Source organism: Cydia strobilella, chromosome 6, assembly GCF_947568885.1.
Source record: "Cydia strobilella chromosome 6, ilCydStro3.1, whole genome shotgun sequence".
NCBI classification, from domain to species: domain Eukaryota; kingdom Metazoa; phylum Arthropoda; class Insecta; order Lepidoptera; family Tortricidae; genus Cydia; species Cydia strobilella.
In genome coordinates this window covers 11,593,186-11,612,434 of record NC_086046.1, presented here as the reverse complement: position 1 = coordinate 11,612,434, position 19,249 = coordinate 11,593,186, and the positions used below count along the sequence as shown (strand labels likewise).

General features: G+C 38.6%; 1 protein-coding gene across 2 annotated transcripts in view; it reads left to right on the top strand.

Moving 5' to 3' along the window:
• LOC134742103 (multifunctional protein r) overlaps positions 1-17,270 on the top strand; it is a 91,824-nt gene extending 74,554 nt beyond the window's left edge. For both annotated transcript variants that reach the window (XM_063675048.1, XM_063675047.1), the window contains exons 2-11: positions 4,392-4,511; positions 5,398-5,539; positions 5,751-6,021; positions 6,446-6,759; positions 6,862-10,003; positions 10,084-10,188; positions 10,285-10,533; positions 11,265-13,025; positions 13,117-13,500; positions 16,723-17,270. In XM_063675048.1, coding sequence (XP_063531118.1) covers positions 4,394-4,511; positions 5,398-5,539; positions 5,751-6,021; positions 6,446-6,759; positions 6,862-10,003; positions 10,084-10,188; positions 10,285-10,533; positions 11,265-13,025; positions 13,117-13,500; positions 16,723-16,929 — 6,693 coding nt within the window. In that variant the 5' untranslated portion in view covers positions 4,392-4,393 and the 3' untranslated portion in view covers positions 16,930-17,270. The remainder of the gene's footprint in view (positions 1-4,391; positions 4,512-5,397; positions 5,540-5,750; positions 6,022-6,445; positions 6,760-6,861; positions 10,004-10,083; positions 10,189-10,284; positions 10,534-11,264; positions 13,026-13,116; positions 13,501-16,722) is intronic.
• Positions 17,271-19,249: the final 1,979 nt, after the last annotated feature.

Below are 19,249 nucleotides of genomic sequence, written 5' to 3'. Positions count from 1 at the left end.
GCTAGCGCATATAAAACGAGATAATATTTTATTTTTTCCCGTTTGAAGTTCGTTTTACTTTTTTTTAAAGATTTTTTATTTTATTTTAACGAGGTACCTTGTCAGCAATACAAACATCTTATATACATAATAATTATATACCTAATCTAAAATTTCATATTTCTTTGTGGACTAAATTTGACTTTGTATTTAAATAAATATTACGGACCTTGGACCTTAAGCATGTATTTCGTGATCCTACCTATCGTGGGTACCTGTACCCTGTACCTACTGTAATTCCGAGTAGCGAAAGCCGCTCGACCCCAATTTCAAAGGAATACCGCAAATCTATGTACAGGTTAGCCATTTGGCACACGCATAATAGAGGTCGAAACAAAATTTTTGACCCGCAGTTCCTAAAAAAATTTCGCTGGGTGGGGGAATGGCAAATCCTTTTTTTTATGGAAAAATTTTTTTTTTCCAAAACCTATCGAGTGTCGTATCATACGAAAGGGCTTTTTGAGGCGATTCTAAAAATAAAACTACAGATACGGTACATATTAATCATAAAATGATACGTAATATCCATATATCCAACGGGGAATACCTCTTTAATCCTTTAACTGCGCCTTTTCATCAGTTGGTATAATTTGTTTAGTTATTGACACAAAACATCAAGGTTGTATCCTCCAGCTACGATATACCTTACTGATTTTTTTTTGTACAATATACCATAAATAATACGTAATATCTTGATATCTCCCCAAGACAGCAATTTTGAAAATAATTTCTTTACGATTTTTTTTTTAATATTTTTCGTGTATAATTTTTTTAATATTACAATATTGAGAAATTAAAAAAAAAACTAAATGAAATTATTTTCAAAATTGCTTTCTTGGGGTTAGATAATAAGATATTACGTATCATTTGTGGTATATTGTACAAAGAAAAATCTATAGGGTATATCGTATCTGAAGGATACAATCTTGATATTTTGTGTCAAAAACTAAACAAACTATACCAACTGATGAAAGGCGCAGTTAAAGGGTTAAAGAGGTATTTCCCGTTCGATATATGGATATTACGTATCATTTTATGATTAATATGTACCGTATCTGCAGTATAGTTCCATAAGTCTCGTGAAATAGGTATTGAAGTAGAACTGTCACTTTGTAAAATTGAAAAATTAAAAAAAATTGTTAATGATACTATTTTCAAAATTGCTTTCTTGTAGTTAGACATGAGGATATCACGTATCATTTGTGGTATATTGTACAAAAAAAACCTGCCATATCGTGTCTGGAGGAGCCCAAACTTGGTATGTTTCGAAAATTCTTTTTGTTTTAATTAAAAAAAAATGCCCGAAATGCAATGATGTGATTTTTTAGAATCGCCTCAAAAAGCCCTTTCGTATGATAGGTTTTAGAAAAAAAAATTTTTTTTCCATACAAAAAAAATGTTTTACCACTCCCCCCCCCAGCGAAATTTTTTTAGGAACTGCGGGTCAAAAATATTGTTTTGGCCTCTAGTATGTGTGTGCCAAACTGCTAACCTGTACATCGATTTGCGGTATTTTTATACGAACGGGTTAGACTAGAGTTCATAATGTTCATATACAAGTTGGAAAAAAAAATAGGCCCTGGAGGGAATGCCTTAAAAGCTTAAGTTAGCTCATTTTACTTAGAGGAAACATTTTTTTTTTTAAAGAATTGATTCTTGAATGACGAAACTGCGTTTAAAGATTTTTCACTTTTTTTTTTCAATTTTGCGTGCCTAAAAATATCCTTAGGTACTAAATATTCGATTTTATGGATATTTTGTACGACAGATGAGTGTAAGACCTAATGTTTCTCGAAGTTTTTTTTTTTACTATTATTTATTTATCAAACAAGTTAAACAGCATAACTGCAGTAAAAATACCAAACCACTGCTAACTTACACAGAACATTAAAACAAGAAGAAAACAATATACAATTAATAACAAATTACAATATTAACATCTAAAAATAAATAATTACCACATTATAAACTGAAACTAAAACTTCAAACATTGATCACGCACAACCAATAAAATAAATAAAATAAAAACAACCACCTGTCTGCCTGCAAACAAACTACACTGAGAGGCTGATGCGTTATCATTAACAATAACTGTATCGACTAGTAGAATAAAATAGAGGTGTTTATTTTTTGAGTTTTAGTCTGTTCTTTGATTCTTTGATTGCAGTTTTGTTTCTTTTTAAAAATAAAAGAATGTTTACTTTAAATGAGCTAACTTAAGGTTTTAAGGTACTTTCCCTCCAGGGCCCATAATTTTTTTCTACACTGCATAAGTGTAAAAGTTAGTTATTTACTAGTACACGACGTGGTGTAATAGTAGTTTACGTGACTGCTACATAATGAAACTCACTTCGTTCGTTTCATAAACCCACACTCGAGTTTTAATGCCTAATTATGTACAGTTACATACACTGCTTTATCTACACACATATTATAAACTTTCTATTATATATTCACTAACCGTCATATTACAGCCGACATTGGGGCATAGTTGCTCTCTGGCGGAATTCGCGGATATGAGGTGGCGTCTCCGAAATATCTTTAACGCACATTTTACACGAAACTTTTGCTACAGTTACTTTAAAAACAACAAAACAAATATTTTTTTATTTACAAACTAATTAAAATATATAAGTTGGTCAAGCAAATCTTGTCAGTAAATAGAAACAAAAAAACTATACTCATCCTTTTCTTTTAGGTGCTAGTACTAGTGTAAGACAAAGATAGTATGATTATCTCTGTCTATGTTCGAAATGAGACATAGTCCCTTTACAAACTATAAACTACACGTCAAATGGCGGCAAAAAAAACTTTTTTCACGCATATCACGCATCCGTAGTTTTTTTTTAATTCAGACAAACTAGAGTGGGGGTCGATTGCCTTATCGTTCGATGCCAACTAACAAGCGAGATTTGTCAAAATTGTATGCAATTGACATTTCATTTCGAATAAAAGGTCATCTCGACTGATATTAGAATAGAGGTCAAATCAAATTTCTTTGTTTTTCAGAGATGTTCGAAATTTGAATGAAATAATGTTATCGAAATCGATATAATAACATTTTCACAGATAAAAAATTTGCTGTAACAAAACAGTTTATCTTAATGTTGGCCATTATTTACGGATTTTGAAGGCATCATAGAGGGTTTATGATATGTGTGTAGATAAACAATTTTTACATTCATTTTTTTTATTAATTGTATCTAATACTATTTTCTTTCTATTTTTTAATAGACTTCTCACTGTTGTATAAAGTAAAACCGAACAAGTGCGAGTCGGACTCGCCCACCGAGGGTTCTGTACTTTTTAGTATTTGTTGTTATAGCGGCAGCAGAAATACATCATGTGTTAAAATTTCAACCTATGATTTCAACATTTTCAACTGTAGCTATCACGGTTCATGAGATTACAGCCTGGTGACAGACAGACAGATAGACAGACGGACGGACAGTGAAGTCTTAGTAATAGGGTCCCGTTTTTACCCTTTGGGTACGGAACCCTAAAAATAATACAGAAAGTAAAAATAAAATTTAAAATAAAAGTTTACCCTTCATATGATATCGTACAAAAACTTATCAGGTATACGGAATTTTTATACCATAGGTGGTTATCACACTGGGTGCGATTTGCACATCGCTCCTATGTTTGAGCGAGACAACGCTATACGCGTATATAGCGACATACCGCTCGCACATCGGAGCGACGTGCGATTCGCATCCAGTGTGATAACCGCCGTAGATACAGTAATGTTAAGAATCCGCGACGTTACTTGATGCTGTTATTTAGTACGAGGCGTTTTCAGCGCTCAATAGGATCATCCAATTACATCCTAAATATGTAGGTATCGTTTTTGACTTTAAGGTGCCGTAGGTGCAGAGACTGGAGTTATTGAAAAATCGTACCGCTTTTTTAGATCACAATACGGTTGCCAAAAATTAGCAATCTTGAGGATTTTCTCTAGTGATTTAATCGATTCGAATCCTGATTTTTTGACTTTCGCTCGATAGAAAAAAATCACGAACATAGCATAGGTCTAAAACTAATATAAAACGCACTATATAAATTTGTAACAATATATGAATGTATGCAAAAAACTAAAAATATTAAAATTGCCTTTAAAAATCTAGTTTATTTTTGAGAAAACTTCGCTTACTTTTTTTTGTTAAAACTTAGGTACAACAAATTTTATTCAAAAACATGATATCCGCGGTCCTGAGCACGCACATCCATCTCGCTCACGCTTACGCTCAGTGAGAGTGAGAGAAGAATACGAGCCTACGGGGCCATAATAACCAACAGGATTGATTAATTGATCGACCATAAAATAAGCTACGTGTAATTTGGTTTTCCAGATATGGCACAAGAAGATTTAAGTTGCGAAGTGGGTGGGCTGTGCAGCCTGGTGCTCAGCGATGGGTCCGTCTTCCACGGCAGGAGCTTCGGCGCGCTGCTGCCCGCGGAAGGTGAAGTTGGTAAGTGCTGTTGTTATAGTGTCATCACCCTCCACGTTACTCCAGACTCCAGCAGACCTCATCCAGCCGATCGCTACGATGGAACGTGGTGGCAGATCGTCATCAGAGTCAACCTAGCGCTGCAATAGCGGTCGGCATTCTTAAACTATTCGGTCACAGAATTTAAATTATATATTTATGATTTAATTCTATTTCTAGATATCTACTAGGCTGTTTTTTTTTCATCTGCGCCGGAGTTTTTGAAAAATCGTACGTACTTACCATTTGTTTAGATCACATTACGGTTGCCAAAAATTTAATTATGTTGGGGATTTTCTGTAGTGACTTCATCGATTCGAATCCTGATTTATTGACTTTCGCGCAATAGAAAAAAATGACGAACATATGTCTAAAACGCACCTTAAAATTTGTAACAATTTATGTACAAAAGCTAAAAAAATTGCTTTTAAAAATGAGTAATATTATGTTTGATGGAAATCATCGCTTACTTTTTTTATTTTGACCAATTTATATAACACTAATACAAAAGTTCGAGCAGCTTACCAAACTAATTCACTATAAATGTTCAAACATTCATATTAATTTGTAACTTGTATTTCGCACATAATTATGTCCTTTTAAATACCTACTAATGTTTAATTCTTATCTTGAATTATCTTCTCGACCTTCACTTTACTGGCTGGCGCGGCGCGCACTTTTGCAGGATCGCCATGTAATGTGGGCCGATAAAGGAATTAAATAACAAGTAGGAACATTCCATTATTTGTATACTAAGCTATGCGCGTGTGTGGGTAAGGAAGGCGTAGTACACACCCTACACTATCATTTCAAGTTTGTAGTTCGTTCGAATACAAATTTAAAATGATCAAGTTCATAGTTTGTATAGTATTTCAGACCGGCATGGTGGGCTACCCCGAGTCGTTGACCGACCCGTCGTATCACGCGCAGCTGCTGGTGTTGACCTACCCGCTGGTGGGCAACTACGGGGTCCCCGAGGAAGCTGAGTGCGATGAACACGGTTTGCCAAGGTAAGCAATTGCGAGTAAGTGGATAATAAATTCGTTTTTTCGACAGCTTACCTAGCAAGGAATTTAATTGATCGCCACTGGCCAAGCAAAACCTGCATAAAATACTAGTTACAGTAGTTACATGTAAACTCATACACGAGTAGATACCTAATTCCTATAAATCTGAATAATAATTTATGACGAAACGATTTTTTTTATTTAATACTTTCAGGTGGTTCGAGTCGAGCCGCATTTGGGCAGCTGGCCTGATTGTCGGTTCAGTGAGTAAACATGCAAGTCACTGGCGCGCCAAGAAATCATTAGGTTCCTGGTTAGCTTCGTACAAAGTCCCTGGTCTCTGTGACGTTGACACCAGGGCACTGACATGCCGGCTGCGAGAGGGCGTGACATTGGGCAGAATTATACAAGGGCCGGTCCCGTCCGCCCTGCCGCCGCTTTCTGATCCCAATACGAGGAATTTAGTGGCAGAAGTATCCGTCAAGGTAATTTTGCCATTTGTATAGGTACTCTATTTAGTTATTACATATCTATCTGATAGTGTCATACACACATGTCAATTACTAACTAAATGCGTACCTCTTAGTGGATAGATACTTATAACACAGTTTGCAATAATTAACGAATAATATTGTTACACATGGAAATAATTTAAATAACCATCCAACAGCTTGTTAATAATAAGTCTTACTATGCCTGTCATACAAAGGGGAGCCATGTAAGAAGTGAGCGTTTCTTCAAAACTATTACTATAATAACTTCAACGTCTTTCTTAACTTTAATTAATATTAACACATATTTATTTATACATACATTGTTTAGTTTAAGTATAGCATAAGTTTGTAAAAATAATTGTAAAAAAACCCTTGTTGTGGCAATAAATGATTTATCTACCTATCTATATTTTAGGCTGAGAAAATATACAACCCCAATGGCAACGTGTCGATTATGGCTGTAGACTGTGGTCTAAAATACAATCAAATAAGATGTTTGATAAAAAGGAACGCCAAAGTAACCGTAGTGCCATGGAACCATAAGCTCGATCCACAAAATTATGATGGATTATTTATAAGCAATGGCCCAGGCGATCCAGATGTTTGCAAAAGTGTTGTTGAAAATATTAGCAGTGTTGTCAAATCCAACAACGTAAAACCAATTTTTGGAATTTGTCTCGGTCATCAACTACTTTCAACTGCTGTTGGATGTAAAACATTCAAAATGAGGTAACATCCCAAATTATAATATTTATGATACAAATAAAGTATACACTTATGTATTGAGTAGGTACATATAACAGTAAACTAAATCCAGTTTTTATTTTCCAGTTATGGCAACCGTGGACATAATTTGCCCTGTACACACAGCGATACACGTAGATGTTTTATGACATCGCAGAATCACGGGTTTGCCGTAGATAGCAGTACTTTACCTCAAGATTGGAAAATCCTATTTACCAACGAGAATGATAAAACTAATGAAGGCATCATCCATGAATCCAAACCTTTCTTCAGTGTACAATTCCACCCAGAACACACTGCAGGGCCCACCGACCTGGAATGTCTATTTGACATATTTATTGACTCAGTAAAAGCCTTTAAATCAAAGCAACCGTGTGTTGTAAATAAGATGATTACCGATAAATTAACATTTTCTCCTACTATAAATGAAAGACCAAAAAAAGTTCTTATTCTGGGTTCCGGGGGTTTGTCTATCGGTCAAGCCGGAGAATTCGATTACTCGGGTTCTCAAGGCGTAAAAGCTATGCAAGAAGAAAAGATTCAAACGGTACTGATCAATCCCAATATTGCAACAGTGCAAACATCTAAAGGATTGGCTGACAAAGTTTACTTTTTGCCTATCACTCCCGAATACGTAGAACAGGTTATCAAAGCAGAACGTCCTACGGGCGTTTTGCTTACCTTTGGTGGTCAGACCGCACTGAACTGCGGCGTACAGCTCCAAAAATCCAAAGTTTTTGAGAAGTACAACGTAAAAGTTTTGGGAACACCCATACAATCCATAATAGACACAGAAGACAGAAAGATTTTCGCTGAAAAAATCAATGCGATTGGTGAAAAAGTCGCCCCGAGTGCGGCCGTATTTTCTGTGGAGGAAGCAGTGTCGGCGGCTCTTCAAATAGGATACCCTGTGATGGCGCGCGCTGCATTTTCACTAGGTGGCTTGGGATCAGGATTTGCAAACAACGAGGAAGAGCTAAGAGCCCTAGCACATCAAGCTTTCTCGCATTCTGATCAACTTATAATAGACAAGTCTCTCAAGGGATGGAAAGAAGTCGAATATGAGGTGGTTCGTGATGCTTACGATAATTGCATTACTGTGTGCAACATGGAGAACGTGGATCCTTTAGGAATACATACGGGAGAGTCCATAGTGGTTGCGCCGAGTCAAACTCTCTCGAATCGGGACTATTATATGCTTAGGAATACTGCTTTGAAAGTAATTAGACATTTCGGCATTGTTGGAGAGTGCAACATACAATATGCTCTCAATCCTATTTCTGAGGAATTCTACATAATAGAAGTCAATGCCAGGCTATCGAGAAGTTCAGCTTTGGCGAGTAAAGCTACGGGTTATCCATTGGCATACGTAGCAGCGAAATTGGCCCTCAGCATCCCTCTGCCAGAAATAAAGAACTCGGTGACAAGAGTAACCACGGCTTGTTTCGAACCAAGTTTAGATTATTGTGTTGTTAAAATACCGAGATGGGACTTGGCAAAGTTTACAAGAGTCAGCACCAAAATTGGAAGCTCCATGAAAAGTGTTGGAGAGGTCATGTCTATTGGAAGAAACTTTGAAGAAGCGTTTCAAAAAGCGTTACGTATGGTTGATGAAAATGTTAACGGATTTGACCCCAACATAAAAGAAGTGAATGAAAATGAACTGAGGGAGCCCACAGATAAGCGGATGTTTGTTTTAGCAGCTGCTCTTAAAAATAATTACACTGTAGAAAAACTGTATCAACTGACGCAAATCGATAGATGGTTTTTAGAAAAGTTTAAAAATATTATTACCTTTTATAATACCCTTGAACGTGTCGACCATAGCTCTATAACACCAGACATGCTAAAAAGTGCTAAACAAATCGGATTTTCTGATAAACAAATTTCTAATGCTATTAAAAGTACAGAATTGGCTGTTAGAAAACTAAGAGAAGAGTTTAAAATAACACCGTGTGTTAAAAAAATTGATACAGTCGCTGCTGAGTGGCCTGCATCGACAAATTACTTGTACCTTACGTACAATGGGACCCAGCACGATTTAGATTTCCCAGGAGGGTTTACTATGGTGTTGGGATCAGGTGTGTATAGAATTGGAAGTTCTGTTGAATTCGATTGGTGCGCAGTGGGCTGCCTTAGAGAATTGCGAAATCAGGGAAAAAAGACTATTATGGTTAATTATAATCCTGAAACCGTTAGTACTGACTATGACATGAGTGACCGATTATATTTCGAAGAGATATCATTTGAGGTTGTTATGGATATATACAACATTGAGCACCCGGATGGTATTGTACTGTCAATGGGAGGACAACTTCCAAATAACATTGCTATGGATTTACACCGACAACAAGCAAAAATATTAGGCACTTCACCCGACATGATAGACAACGCTGAAAACAGATTTAAATTTTCTCGCATGCTAGATCGCAAAAACATATTGCAACCGCGCTGGAAAGAACTCACAGACTTAGAATCTGCTACAGCTTTTTGTGATGAAGTTGGCTACCCTTGTTTAGTCAGACCTTCTTATGTGCTCAGTGGAGCTGCTATGAACGTAGCATATTCTAATCAAGATTTGGAAGCTTACCTTAAATCAGCTAGCAAAGTGAGCAAGGATCACCCTGTAGTTATTTCGAAATTTATTATGGATGCAAAGGAGATCGATGTTGATGCTGTCGCAGCTGATGGTATTATTGTATGTATGGCTGTATCCGAACATGTAGAAAATGCTGGAGTTCATTCTGGTGATGCCACATTAGTAACCCCACCACAAGACATAAACAACGAAACGTTAGACAAAATCAAAGGGATCGCGGGCATTGTTTCAGAAACGCTTGATGTTAGCGGTCCTTTTAATATGCAATTGATAGCCAAAGATAATGAGCTCAAAGTTATTGAATGCAATGTGAGAGTTTCTAGGTCATTCCCGTTTGTATCTAAAACTTTAGACCATGATTTCGTGGCGACGGCAACTAAAGTTATTCTTGGAATGCCAGTAGAACCTCTTGATGTCTTGAGTGGTGTTGGAAAAGTGGGCGTAAAAGTACCACAGTTTTCTTTCTCTCGATTGGCTGGAGCAGATGTTACACTGGGAGTAGAGATGGCATCAACGGGTGAAGTAGCTTGCTTTGGTGAAAACCGCTATGAAGCTTATCTGAAATCCCTAATGAGCACAGGTTTCAGAATACCTAAAAAAGCTATATTGTTATCAGTCGGGACATTCAAGGTAAATTTTGTTTATCTGAACCCACAAATGCATATTATTTTACATTGTTGATTTTAAAAATTTCTACTTTTAATTTACAGCACAAGATGGAGTTATTACCTAGCGTACGCGCCTTACACAAAATGGGATACAAACTCTATGCCAGTATGGGTACCGGTGACTTTTACACGGAGCATGGAGTAGAGGTATGTTACAAAAATATAAGTAGGTAATCAGAATCGCATATTTAATCAGTATTTTCATATAAACAGTTCATAAACTTGGTACTTTCGTATTTACAGGTGGAAAGTGTGCAGTGGACTTTTGATCACATTGGCGACCCAGAAGACGATCGCTCAGACGGCGAACTGATGCACTTAGCAGATTTTATGGCGAGGCGTCAACTAGACCTTGTGATTAACTTACCCATGAGAGGAGGCTGTCGTCGGGTGTCATCCTTTACCACACATGGATATCGTACGCGCCGTTTAGCGGTCGATTATGCCGTGCCATTGGTAACGGATGTTAAATGTGCAAAACTTTTAGTACAGGTAGGACTTCTCGTTTTTTTAAATTATTATCCAGAATGAATGACTTATATTGTGGATAAGAACCGTCAGCAATCAAAATTCCCTTCAAGTAGCTGTCGACCTATTTCAAACCACCATCAAAAACTCTTGTTTCACCTTTCCACTTGGCATCCTCAGAAGAGGCTGGAGGTACCTACATATTATCGATCCTCGGTCCGCCATGGGATCAGCTATCTGGTCTGAGGATCTACCGGCAACATCAAAATATTCAAAATTTCTTAAATGTTGCTCGAACATGCAAGAGCGATAGAGAGGCAGATAATAATTTTAGATTTTTAGATTTTGGCGGTAGGCCCTCTGGTCAGCCGTATTGATCAAAAACGGCATTAGTTTAAATAAAACATTGACGACCGGTCTGGCCTAGTGGGTAGTGACCCTGCCTGTGAAGCCGATGGTCCTGGGTTCGAATCCCGGTAAGGGCATTTATTTGTGTGATGAGCACAGATATTTGTTCCTGAGTCTTGGGTGTTTTCTATGTATTTATGTATTTGTATATTATATATATCGTTGTCTAAGTACCCACAACACAAGCCTTCTTGAGCTTACTGTGGGACTTAGTCAATCTGTGTAAGAATGTCCTATATTTATTTATTTAAAAAAAAAAAAAAAAAAAAAAACAGAATACATAATAAAAAGATCTCCTCATATGAGGAGTACTTTTCATTTTATATAAAACTTACGTATAATTTCAGGCGATGATGAAGTGTGGAGGTATACCACTAATGAAAACTCACACTGACTGCATGACTTCACGCAACATTATAAAGTTGCCTGGTTTCATCGATGTACATGTCCATACCCGTGAGCCTGGAGCAACGTATAAAGAAGACTTCGCTTCCTGCACAGCTGCTGCCCTTGCTGGTGGAATCACAATGATCTGTGCAATGCCGAACACAAATCCGCCGGTCATTGATAAAGCGTCTTACGATTACACCGCTGCATTGACTCATGTCAGTGCTCGGTGTGACTACGCTCTCTTCATGGGTGCTTCAACCTCAAACTGTGAAACTGCGGCGGAAATGGCTCCTCAAGCGGCCGCCCTAAAGATGTATTTGAATGAAACCTTCACCACATTAAAGTTGGACGATATGACGGTATGGCAAAAACACCTACAAAATTGGCCAAAGAAAATGCCCGTCTGCGCTCACGCAGAACGCGAAAAAACCGGAGCAATTATTCTTATGGCATCTTTGTTGGATCGTCCCATTCATATTTGTCACGTGGCTCGTAAAGAAGAAATTTCAATTATAAGGGCAGCTAAGGAAAGAGGATTAAAAGTAACATGTGAAGTCTGCCCACACCATTTGTTTTTGAGTACAGATGACATTGACAGAATAGGAAAAGGTCGTGCAGAAGTGCGGCCAGTGCTTTGCAGTCCGGAAGATCAAGCAGAGCTTTGGAAAAATATGGACATTATTGATGTTTTCGCAACCGACCACGCTCCTCATGCTGTAACAGAAAAAGACGCAGAAAAACCTTTACCGGGATACCCGGGCTTAGAGACCATTTTACCTCTATTGTTAAATGCCGTACATGAAGGACGTCTCACTATTGAGGACATAATTAATAAATTTCACAGAAATCCGAGGAAAATATTTAACTTGCCTGAGCAACCTAATACTTACGTTGAAGTTGACATGGATTACGAATGGACGATTCCAAACAGCATGGAATTTACAAAATCAAAATGGACTCCGTTCGCTGGTATGCAAGTTTGTGGGGCGATCCATCGCGTCACCTTGCGTGGTGAAATTGCATATGTGGAAGGTCAAGTTCTCGTTCCACCAGGTTTTGGTCAAAATGTCCGTGATTGGCCAGCACCGAAAAAACAATCCTTCCCAGTCTTTGCCGTTGAAAAACCGGAAAAAGAACAAAGTAGACCGAGTTCTGCACTTGATTTTCACAGCTCTGCTGATTTCAGCCGGTTGAGTGACCTTGACATGGAGCAAATTGAACCTAAACCAGAAGGAAAATTAAATGTGCACTTTGAATCACAGAGAGGCGCTTCTCCTCTGCCTGGACAAGATCGCCCGACTTCAAAACGAGAAAGATGCGATAGTTCATCTTATTATAATCCTCCACAGGTATCCGTTTCACAGCGGCAAAGAAGTGATCTGTTTGGCAAGAGTATTCTGACTGTAGACTCGTTTGGCAAAGAAACTCTCAACGACATATTTAATCTTGCTCAGTTTATGAAAACAAGTGTCAGCAAAGGACGTTTCTTGGACGATATTCTGCGAGGAAAAGTCATGTCTTCGATATTCTACGAAGTAAGCACTCGTACCAGTTGCAGTTTTGCGGCAGCCATGCAACGACTGGGTGGTTCTGTCATTCACACTGACGCGACAAGCTCTTCAGCTAAAAAAGGAGAGACTTTAGAAGACAGTGTTGCAGTTATGTCCAGTTACTCTGACGTAGTAGTACTACGTCATCCGGAACCTGGAGCAGCTGCTGTAAGTTACTTACACATTATAGCTATATTTTTGCAGTAAGAAATGAGTATTTTATAAACCTGTAGTTTCTAATAATCGTCTATTTTTACAGCGTGCCTCACGCAATTGCCGAAAACCTGTAATCAATGCAGGAGATGGAGTGGGAGAACATCCCACACAAGCATTACTAGATGTATTCACCATCCGAGAAGAAATTGGTACAGTTAATGGACTCACTATAACTATGGTTGGGGACCTTAAAAATGGGCGCACAGTACATTCACTAGCCCGATTACTTACACTGTATCAAGTCAATTTGCAGTATGTGAGTCCTCCAGGCCTTGGAATGCCAAAACATATAACAGATTACGTGGCGTCCAAGGGAATACCCCAAAAAGTATTCGAACGTTTAGAAGATGTACTGGCAGATACACACGTCTTATACATGACGAGAATACAAAGAGAGAGATTCGAGAGCCAAGACGAGTATGAGAAGGTAAGTTATTGCCATTATGTAGTATTCTGTAGGCCGAGCACATAATTGGCGCGACAGTATCTCGCCGCGAGATAGACTACCCGTCTTTTACTAACTGTATGAATTAAAGAGGGACGTGTAGTCTATGTCGCGGCGAGATACTCTCGCGCCAATCATGTGCTAGCCCGGCTGATGACACCAAATGCTACCCCCATTTAAAAATTAAGTAACTTGTCCTATAAAATCTGTTCTTCCCTACTTTCCTTCCTTCCTTCCTGTCTTTCAAATGTCACAATATTTTTAACCCTTAAACAGGCCCTAATCTTTTTTCCTTTGAATATTAATTACGGTAGATAACAGCGTTAATAGAGAACGAATTTCTTATTTTATTTTTATTAATAATATTTCTTAAAACACCTGTGGTTGATATATGCCCACTGCCGGTTACCAGCGGTTTTATGTGGTACGTATGTGGCCTCTAACTTTTTTTTTGTTTTCGGAGTGGGAAATGCATTTACGCACCGTCCCCGGCCGCGGCAAGGCCATTGATGGGGGGGGGTGTGTGGAACTCGCCGCTCCTGTCCCCTCTCATCTGGCGAGAGGGGAGGGAGAACTTGGTCGTACCCACTAAACCCACTCTGGCGTTTCACCCTCTTTGCCGTTTGCGAGAGCGCCATGGGATCGAGTATACTTTACTCCACCATGGCGCCCCCCGGCAGCCCCGGTTTGGTGCCAGGACACCCGCGCAATGGAGGGGATCAGAAACGCTTGATCCCCCCCGACGACGTATGTGGAGCCGTGCAATGCGGGTCCCGCACCCGCTGGCCCCACTAGGGATCGAGGCGACCATTCTCTCTTCGCCTTCGACCCCGCCGCCTGCGTGTGAGAGGCAGCGCGTCAGGATCGGCTTCGCGCTCCCTCTATGTGGCCTCTGACCTGCTAGCTATACATAGCAGTTTTAAGGGTTTTAGTCATGTTTTTACTACATGTAATTATTGACATAATAAAACCACAGTAAAAGTTATAAAACGTCATTTATTCGTTTTTAGGGTTCCGTACCTCAAAAGGAAAAAACGGAACCCTTATAGGATCACTCGTGCGTCTGTCTGTCTGTCCGTGACAGCCTATTTTCTCCGAAACTACTAGACCAATTAAGTTGAAATTTGGTGTGGTTATGTATGTTTGTGACCCAAAGACGGTCATGTAATGTAAACAAATGAATTTTAAACAAGGGGGGCACTTTTGGGGGGTAAATGAGACAATTAAAAAATAAAGTTTTACAAACTATATCTTGTTACATATCAAATAAAAGAGCTCATTGTGAGAATCTCAAATATAATATATATTTGAGAATTTTAGGATAAATAATTTAGAAGTTATTCAAGAAGGTCAAGATTTCGATCGGGCAACCGGCAAATTCGGATTCAGCGGGGTTAAATTACGTTAAAAAACCCGGTTGCCAAAAAAGTCATATGATTTGCCAGTCGCATCAAGAAGAAGAGCGATTTTTGAATTTTTTTGTCTACACTAAAGTCACTAAATTACTATCTCAGGCGATCGATGTTCGAAATGATGTTGATATGTGGCCCAGTAATTTTAAGCCTAAAAAGGGGGTCAACCTCGGAATGAGAGCTAATAAGCTGGAAACTCTTATACACCTTCGTTATGATCGTGTGCGCGTCAGAAGTTATTCAAGGTCAAATGTCATACAAATCGGTTTTTCGCGGATATCAAAATTTCTATAGCTCCAATGTTATTTACATGTAGGTAAGAGTTGTAGAGCATAAAATTTGCGATAAGTTAGGTACCAAACATTTTTTCATGAGATGAGCCGTTTTTAAGATATAGGGCACGGAAAGCGCAGTGATCAGACATGAGGCAAGGTCAATCGTGAATATTGGTGAATAATACCTTCTATACAGTTATTTAATCATCCTTTATCTAAATATATAAAAGAAGAAACTGACTGACTGACTGACATATAAACACACAGCCCAAACCGCTGGTTCTAGAGATTCCAAATTTGGCACGTAGGTTTCTTATAAGGTCTAGGGGTGCACTAAGAAAGGATTTTTCAAAATTCACCTCCCAAGGGGGTGAAATGGGGGTCCAAAGTTTGTATGGGGAAACAAGATTAGTTAAGACTATTTTATTCAAAACTTCACAGGAGTATTCCTAACGATAAATTAATAAACACGTGTTTTATTGAAAATTCAACCCCTAAGAGGGGGACATATGGTGACAGTCTGAAAATCAACATGGGTATGGTTTCTATGGTTTATCGGGTTGCTGATTACGAAAACAACAACTAATATAAAATCCAAGGTGGCGGACGTGAAAAACCATCTCCCCTGTTGCATAGGGGACATGCATCGATTTTGATGCGGTTTTCAGAAAAGTGTTTGTTATTGTTACATTCTGGAGAAGGTTTTAGTATATATGGAGCTGAGCTGATGCTGAACCCTGGCTGTACCAAGTGGAACTCAGGTGTTGCGAACGCAACGTTTTATTTGTAGTACAATTTTTTAGAAAAATTCTACAATATATTCTGAATTTTCATTGATTAACAAGAGGTTCCAAATTCAAAATCAAAACAACTGGGTCTGGGTCTCAGGAGGTGTTATAAGTAATAATTTTTCGTCTAAGGGCTAGTTTTGGTTTTAGATCAGTATTATTACTAATAATATTAGTCAACTAGCAAGTGTTGTCGGTATTTATAAGGGTAGCCAAAAAATATGTGCATTTCCGTTACCAGCGAGATTTGTTTCGTTTTCAAGCAAAAGGTACCACATCGTCGCTTGCCATAAGGACGCGCTCACACGTTATTCGTATAAAGATACAAGCAAATTTCGTTCTCATGGTAAGCGACAATGTGGTACCTTTTACTTAAAAACGTTGGGATTATACTGAGCAATTTTTACTATGGAACCAACCCCGAAATCACGGAAAAAAATTTGGCTGTTTCATACATTTTGGCTGGTCCATTTTCTATGGGAGGGTAATTTTTTTTTCGTGATTTCGTGGTTGGTCCCATAGTAAAAGTTGCTCAGTATAATCCCAAAAGCTCCCTGGCAGTAGTGTAGCTACAGTTCAAAAATCGCTCTTACTGTGCTCTTAGAGTATAGTTCGCGTACAAAGTCCAAGGTTTCTGTAGCTTTCCACCGCCCAGTGCCCAACACGGCGTTTACTAGCTGTAATGGAAAAGACGAGGAAACTCAGCAAAAAATAAAACATTTTTTGCAGGCTCGAGGACTGTTGGTGGTGACGCCGCACCTGATGACGCGCGCGCGCCGACGCATGGTGGTGATGCACCCGCTGCCGCGCCTCGACGAGGTCTCGGCGGAGTTCGACTCGGACCCGCGTGCGGCGTACTTCCGCCAGGCCGAGTATGGCATGTACGTGCGCATGGCGTTGCTGTCCATGGTTGCTGGCGTCAACCCGCTAGTGTAGTTTAGCTGTAGTGTGGCTGTATGTAGATGTAATGTAGACAAAAGTATCTTCTTGCACGTAATTTATTGTAAAGTATACCTAGAGTATGACCCTCTTACCTACATAGTTAGTTTTCGGAGCTACTTTTATCATGAATATCAGGCTTCGAAAATTGGAGTAACGAAGTTTATCCCAAAGTAATAATACAGTATTCTCTTTTCGTGATGGAAAAGTATATGAATACTTTGTTGTATATACGTACCTACATATTTAAAAAAGAACGGCCAAATGCAAGTCGGATTTGCGTTCCAAGGGTACCGTACATCACAGAATTTTTATCAATTTTTTTTTACGTGAAACGTCTTTAACCTTTTGACCGCCAAAGACGGTAAATCACGTCGTCGACATTTTGTGCCACTCACGCCGCCGACGTCATTTGCCGTCCAAACTTAATTTATCAAAGACTCTTTAATAAATAACTATATTTCTTTGTTTGTATTTGCATTATTTTATTTTGCCCTTCTACTTTATTGTATAACTTTATTACAATTCAACTATGAATAGAAGGTTAAAAAAAAAACAACATTATGTTATAATACGACTTACCCAGTAAATAGCATAGCTAGCCACGCCAAAAACGGCACTTGACGTCGCCTAGTGATGTGACCGAGTCATGGAGGAATAATATTATTATATGAAAGTAACAATCTCCTAATAGAAATCGTTTCGCGCAGTTCCGACAAACACGCTAGCGCCATCAATAATAGATATGGCTTAATCCCATACATTTTGTAATAGGAGTTGTTTTTGCTAAAATAACTGCTATTTGTGCTGTTACGGTACTTGTTTTCGTGCTTAATTTAAACAACTTGGTTTGAAAGACGGTACTGACCTTTTGTGATAATGTAACCCCTTATGCATTTATTTTATTGTAACGATACTGCAGTTTGCTAATTAGTAGGTAATAATAATCGACAACGGGTTTGCACATCTCTGAGTAACGCGCGCTTATCAGTGTTACGTGCGCCCATGACGGCACTTCACGTCCGATGCCTGACGTCACCACCAAGTAGTGATGTGACATTATTGAGAGATTTGAGTGGAAGTTACAAGTACATTTTGATATTTAAATACGTTATTTAAAGGTTTTTAGTAGAGCTAAAAGCCAGAATTATCTAATATTATATTGTAAAACACCTGTGTAGTGGTTCTTCTAATCTAAGTATGTCAAAAACGAAATCAGTGAAAATATCGATATCCTGTTTTGTAATCACTATTGTTCTCTAAGGTTTTATTTTGCTTCATTGCGGTGTCACGTCGAGTTACGTCAATGCTTGGCGTTCAAAAGGTTAAAGTACTCTAAGAACAAATTAAATTATTTTCTATGAAAAAATTTAGTTAGGGTTTTTCAAGTAGACACACTACTATTTAAACTATAAACTGAAATAAATGTCATATACGAAGGAAAAAATGACCAAAGCCTCCAGTGTCCAGAGCTGGAATCGAACCAGCGTCCCCCGTTTACCGGAGAGGTGCCTGAACCGCTCGGCTATCCGGTCACGTAGGCATGGGTCGAAATTTCCAAGTATATGACAATTTCCCGAAGGCTTGTGGCGCCCCCTGGCCATCTCTAAGGTAGAACAGTATGGTTCGACCTTCTAACTGAATAAACTCGGGTGATTACGGGCTAGCGAAGAGAGATGGCGCTGCCTTTAATACTCTAAGAACAAATTAAATTATTTTCAAATAGTAACACTACTATTTAAACTATAAACTGAAATAAATGTTATATTCGAAGGAAAAAACCTTTTAACGAAGGAAACACAAATAAAAAGAGCTACAAGCGAACCTGCGGGCAATCATGTTCGCTCTAACAGCCAGTGCCCTGCGCTGCGCTCCCTTTCGACGTCAGCAGCAGCACCGTCCTTGAGGTCAGAGGCAATCATATATGTCCCAGGTGTTTAAAACTGTTTACCAACTTAAGCGGGTTGTTGTTTAGTTTTAATAATGGGACTGTTGATGGACATTATGTGTACCAAATTTCAACTACAAGTTGAAATCCAGTAGTTTCTGAGCTAATAAGTTGTAACAGACGGACAGACAGACAGACGCCTGAGTGATCCTATAAGGGTTCCGTTTTGTCCGTTTGAGCTGTACAGAATCCTAGAAAGGGTGCTTTTATGCGATTTTGTACTGCGTTTTGATTCTTCATTACCATCATCACATTATTGGCCGTTTTATAAAAGCAAACAGGATCATTGTGACAAGAATAGCAGAAGCACGGGAGTGCTTAAAGATATCCGAAAATGACTTCACTATTTATACGCAGTTCGTCAGTAAT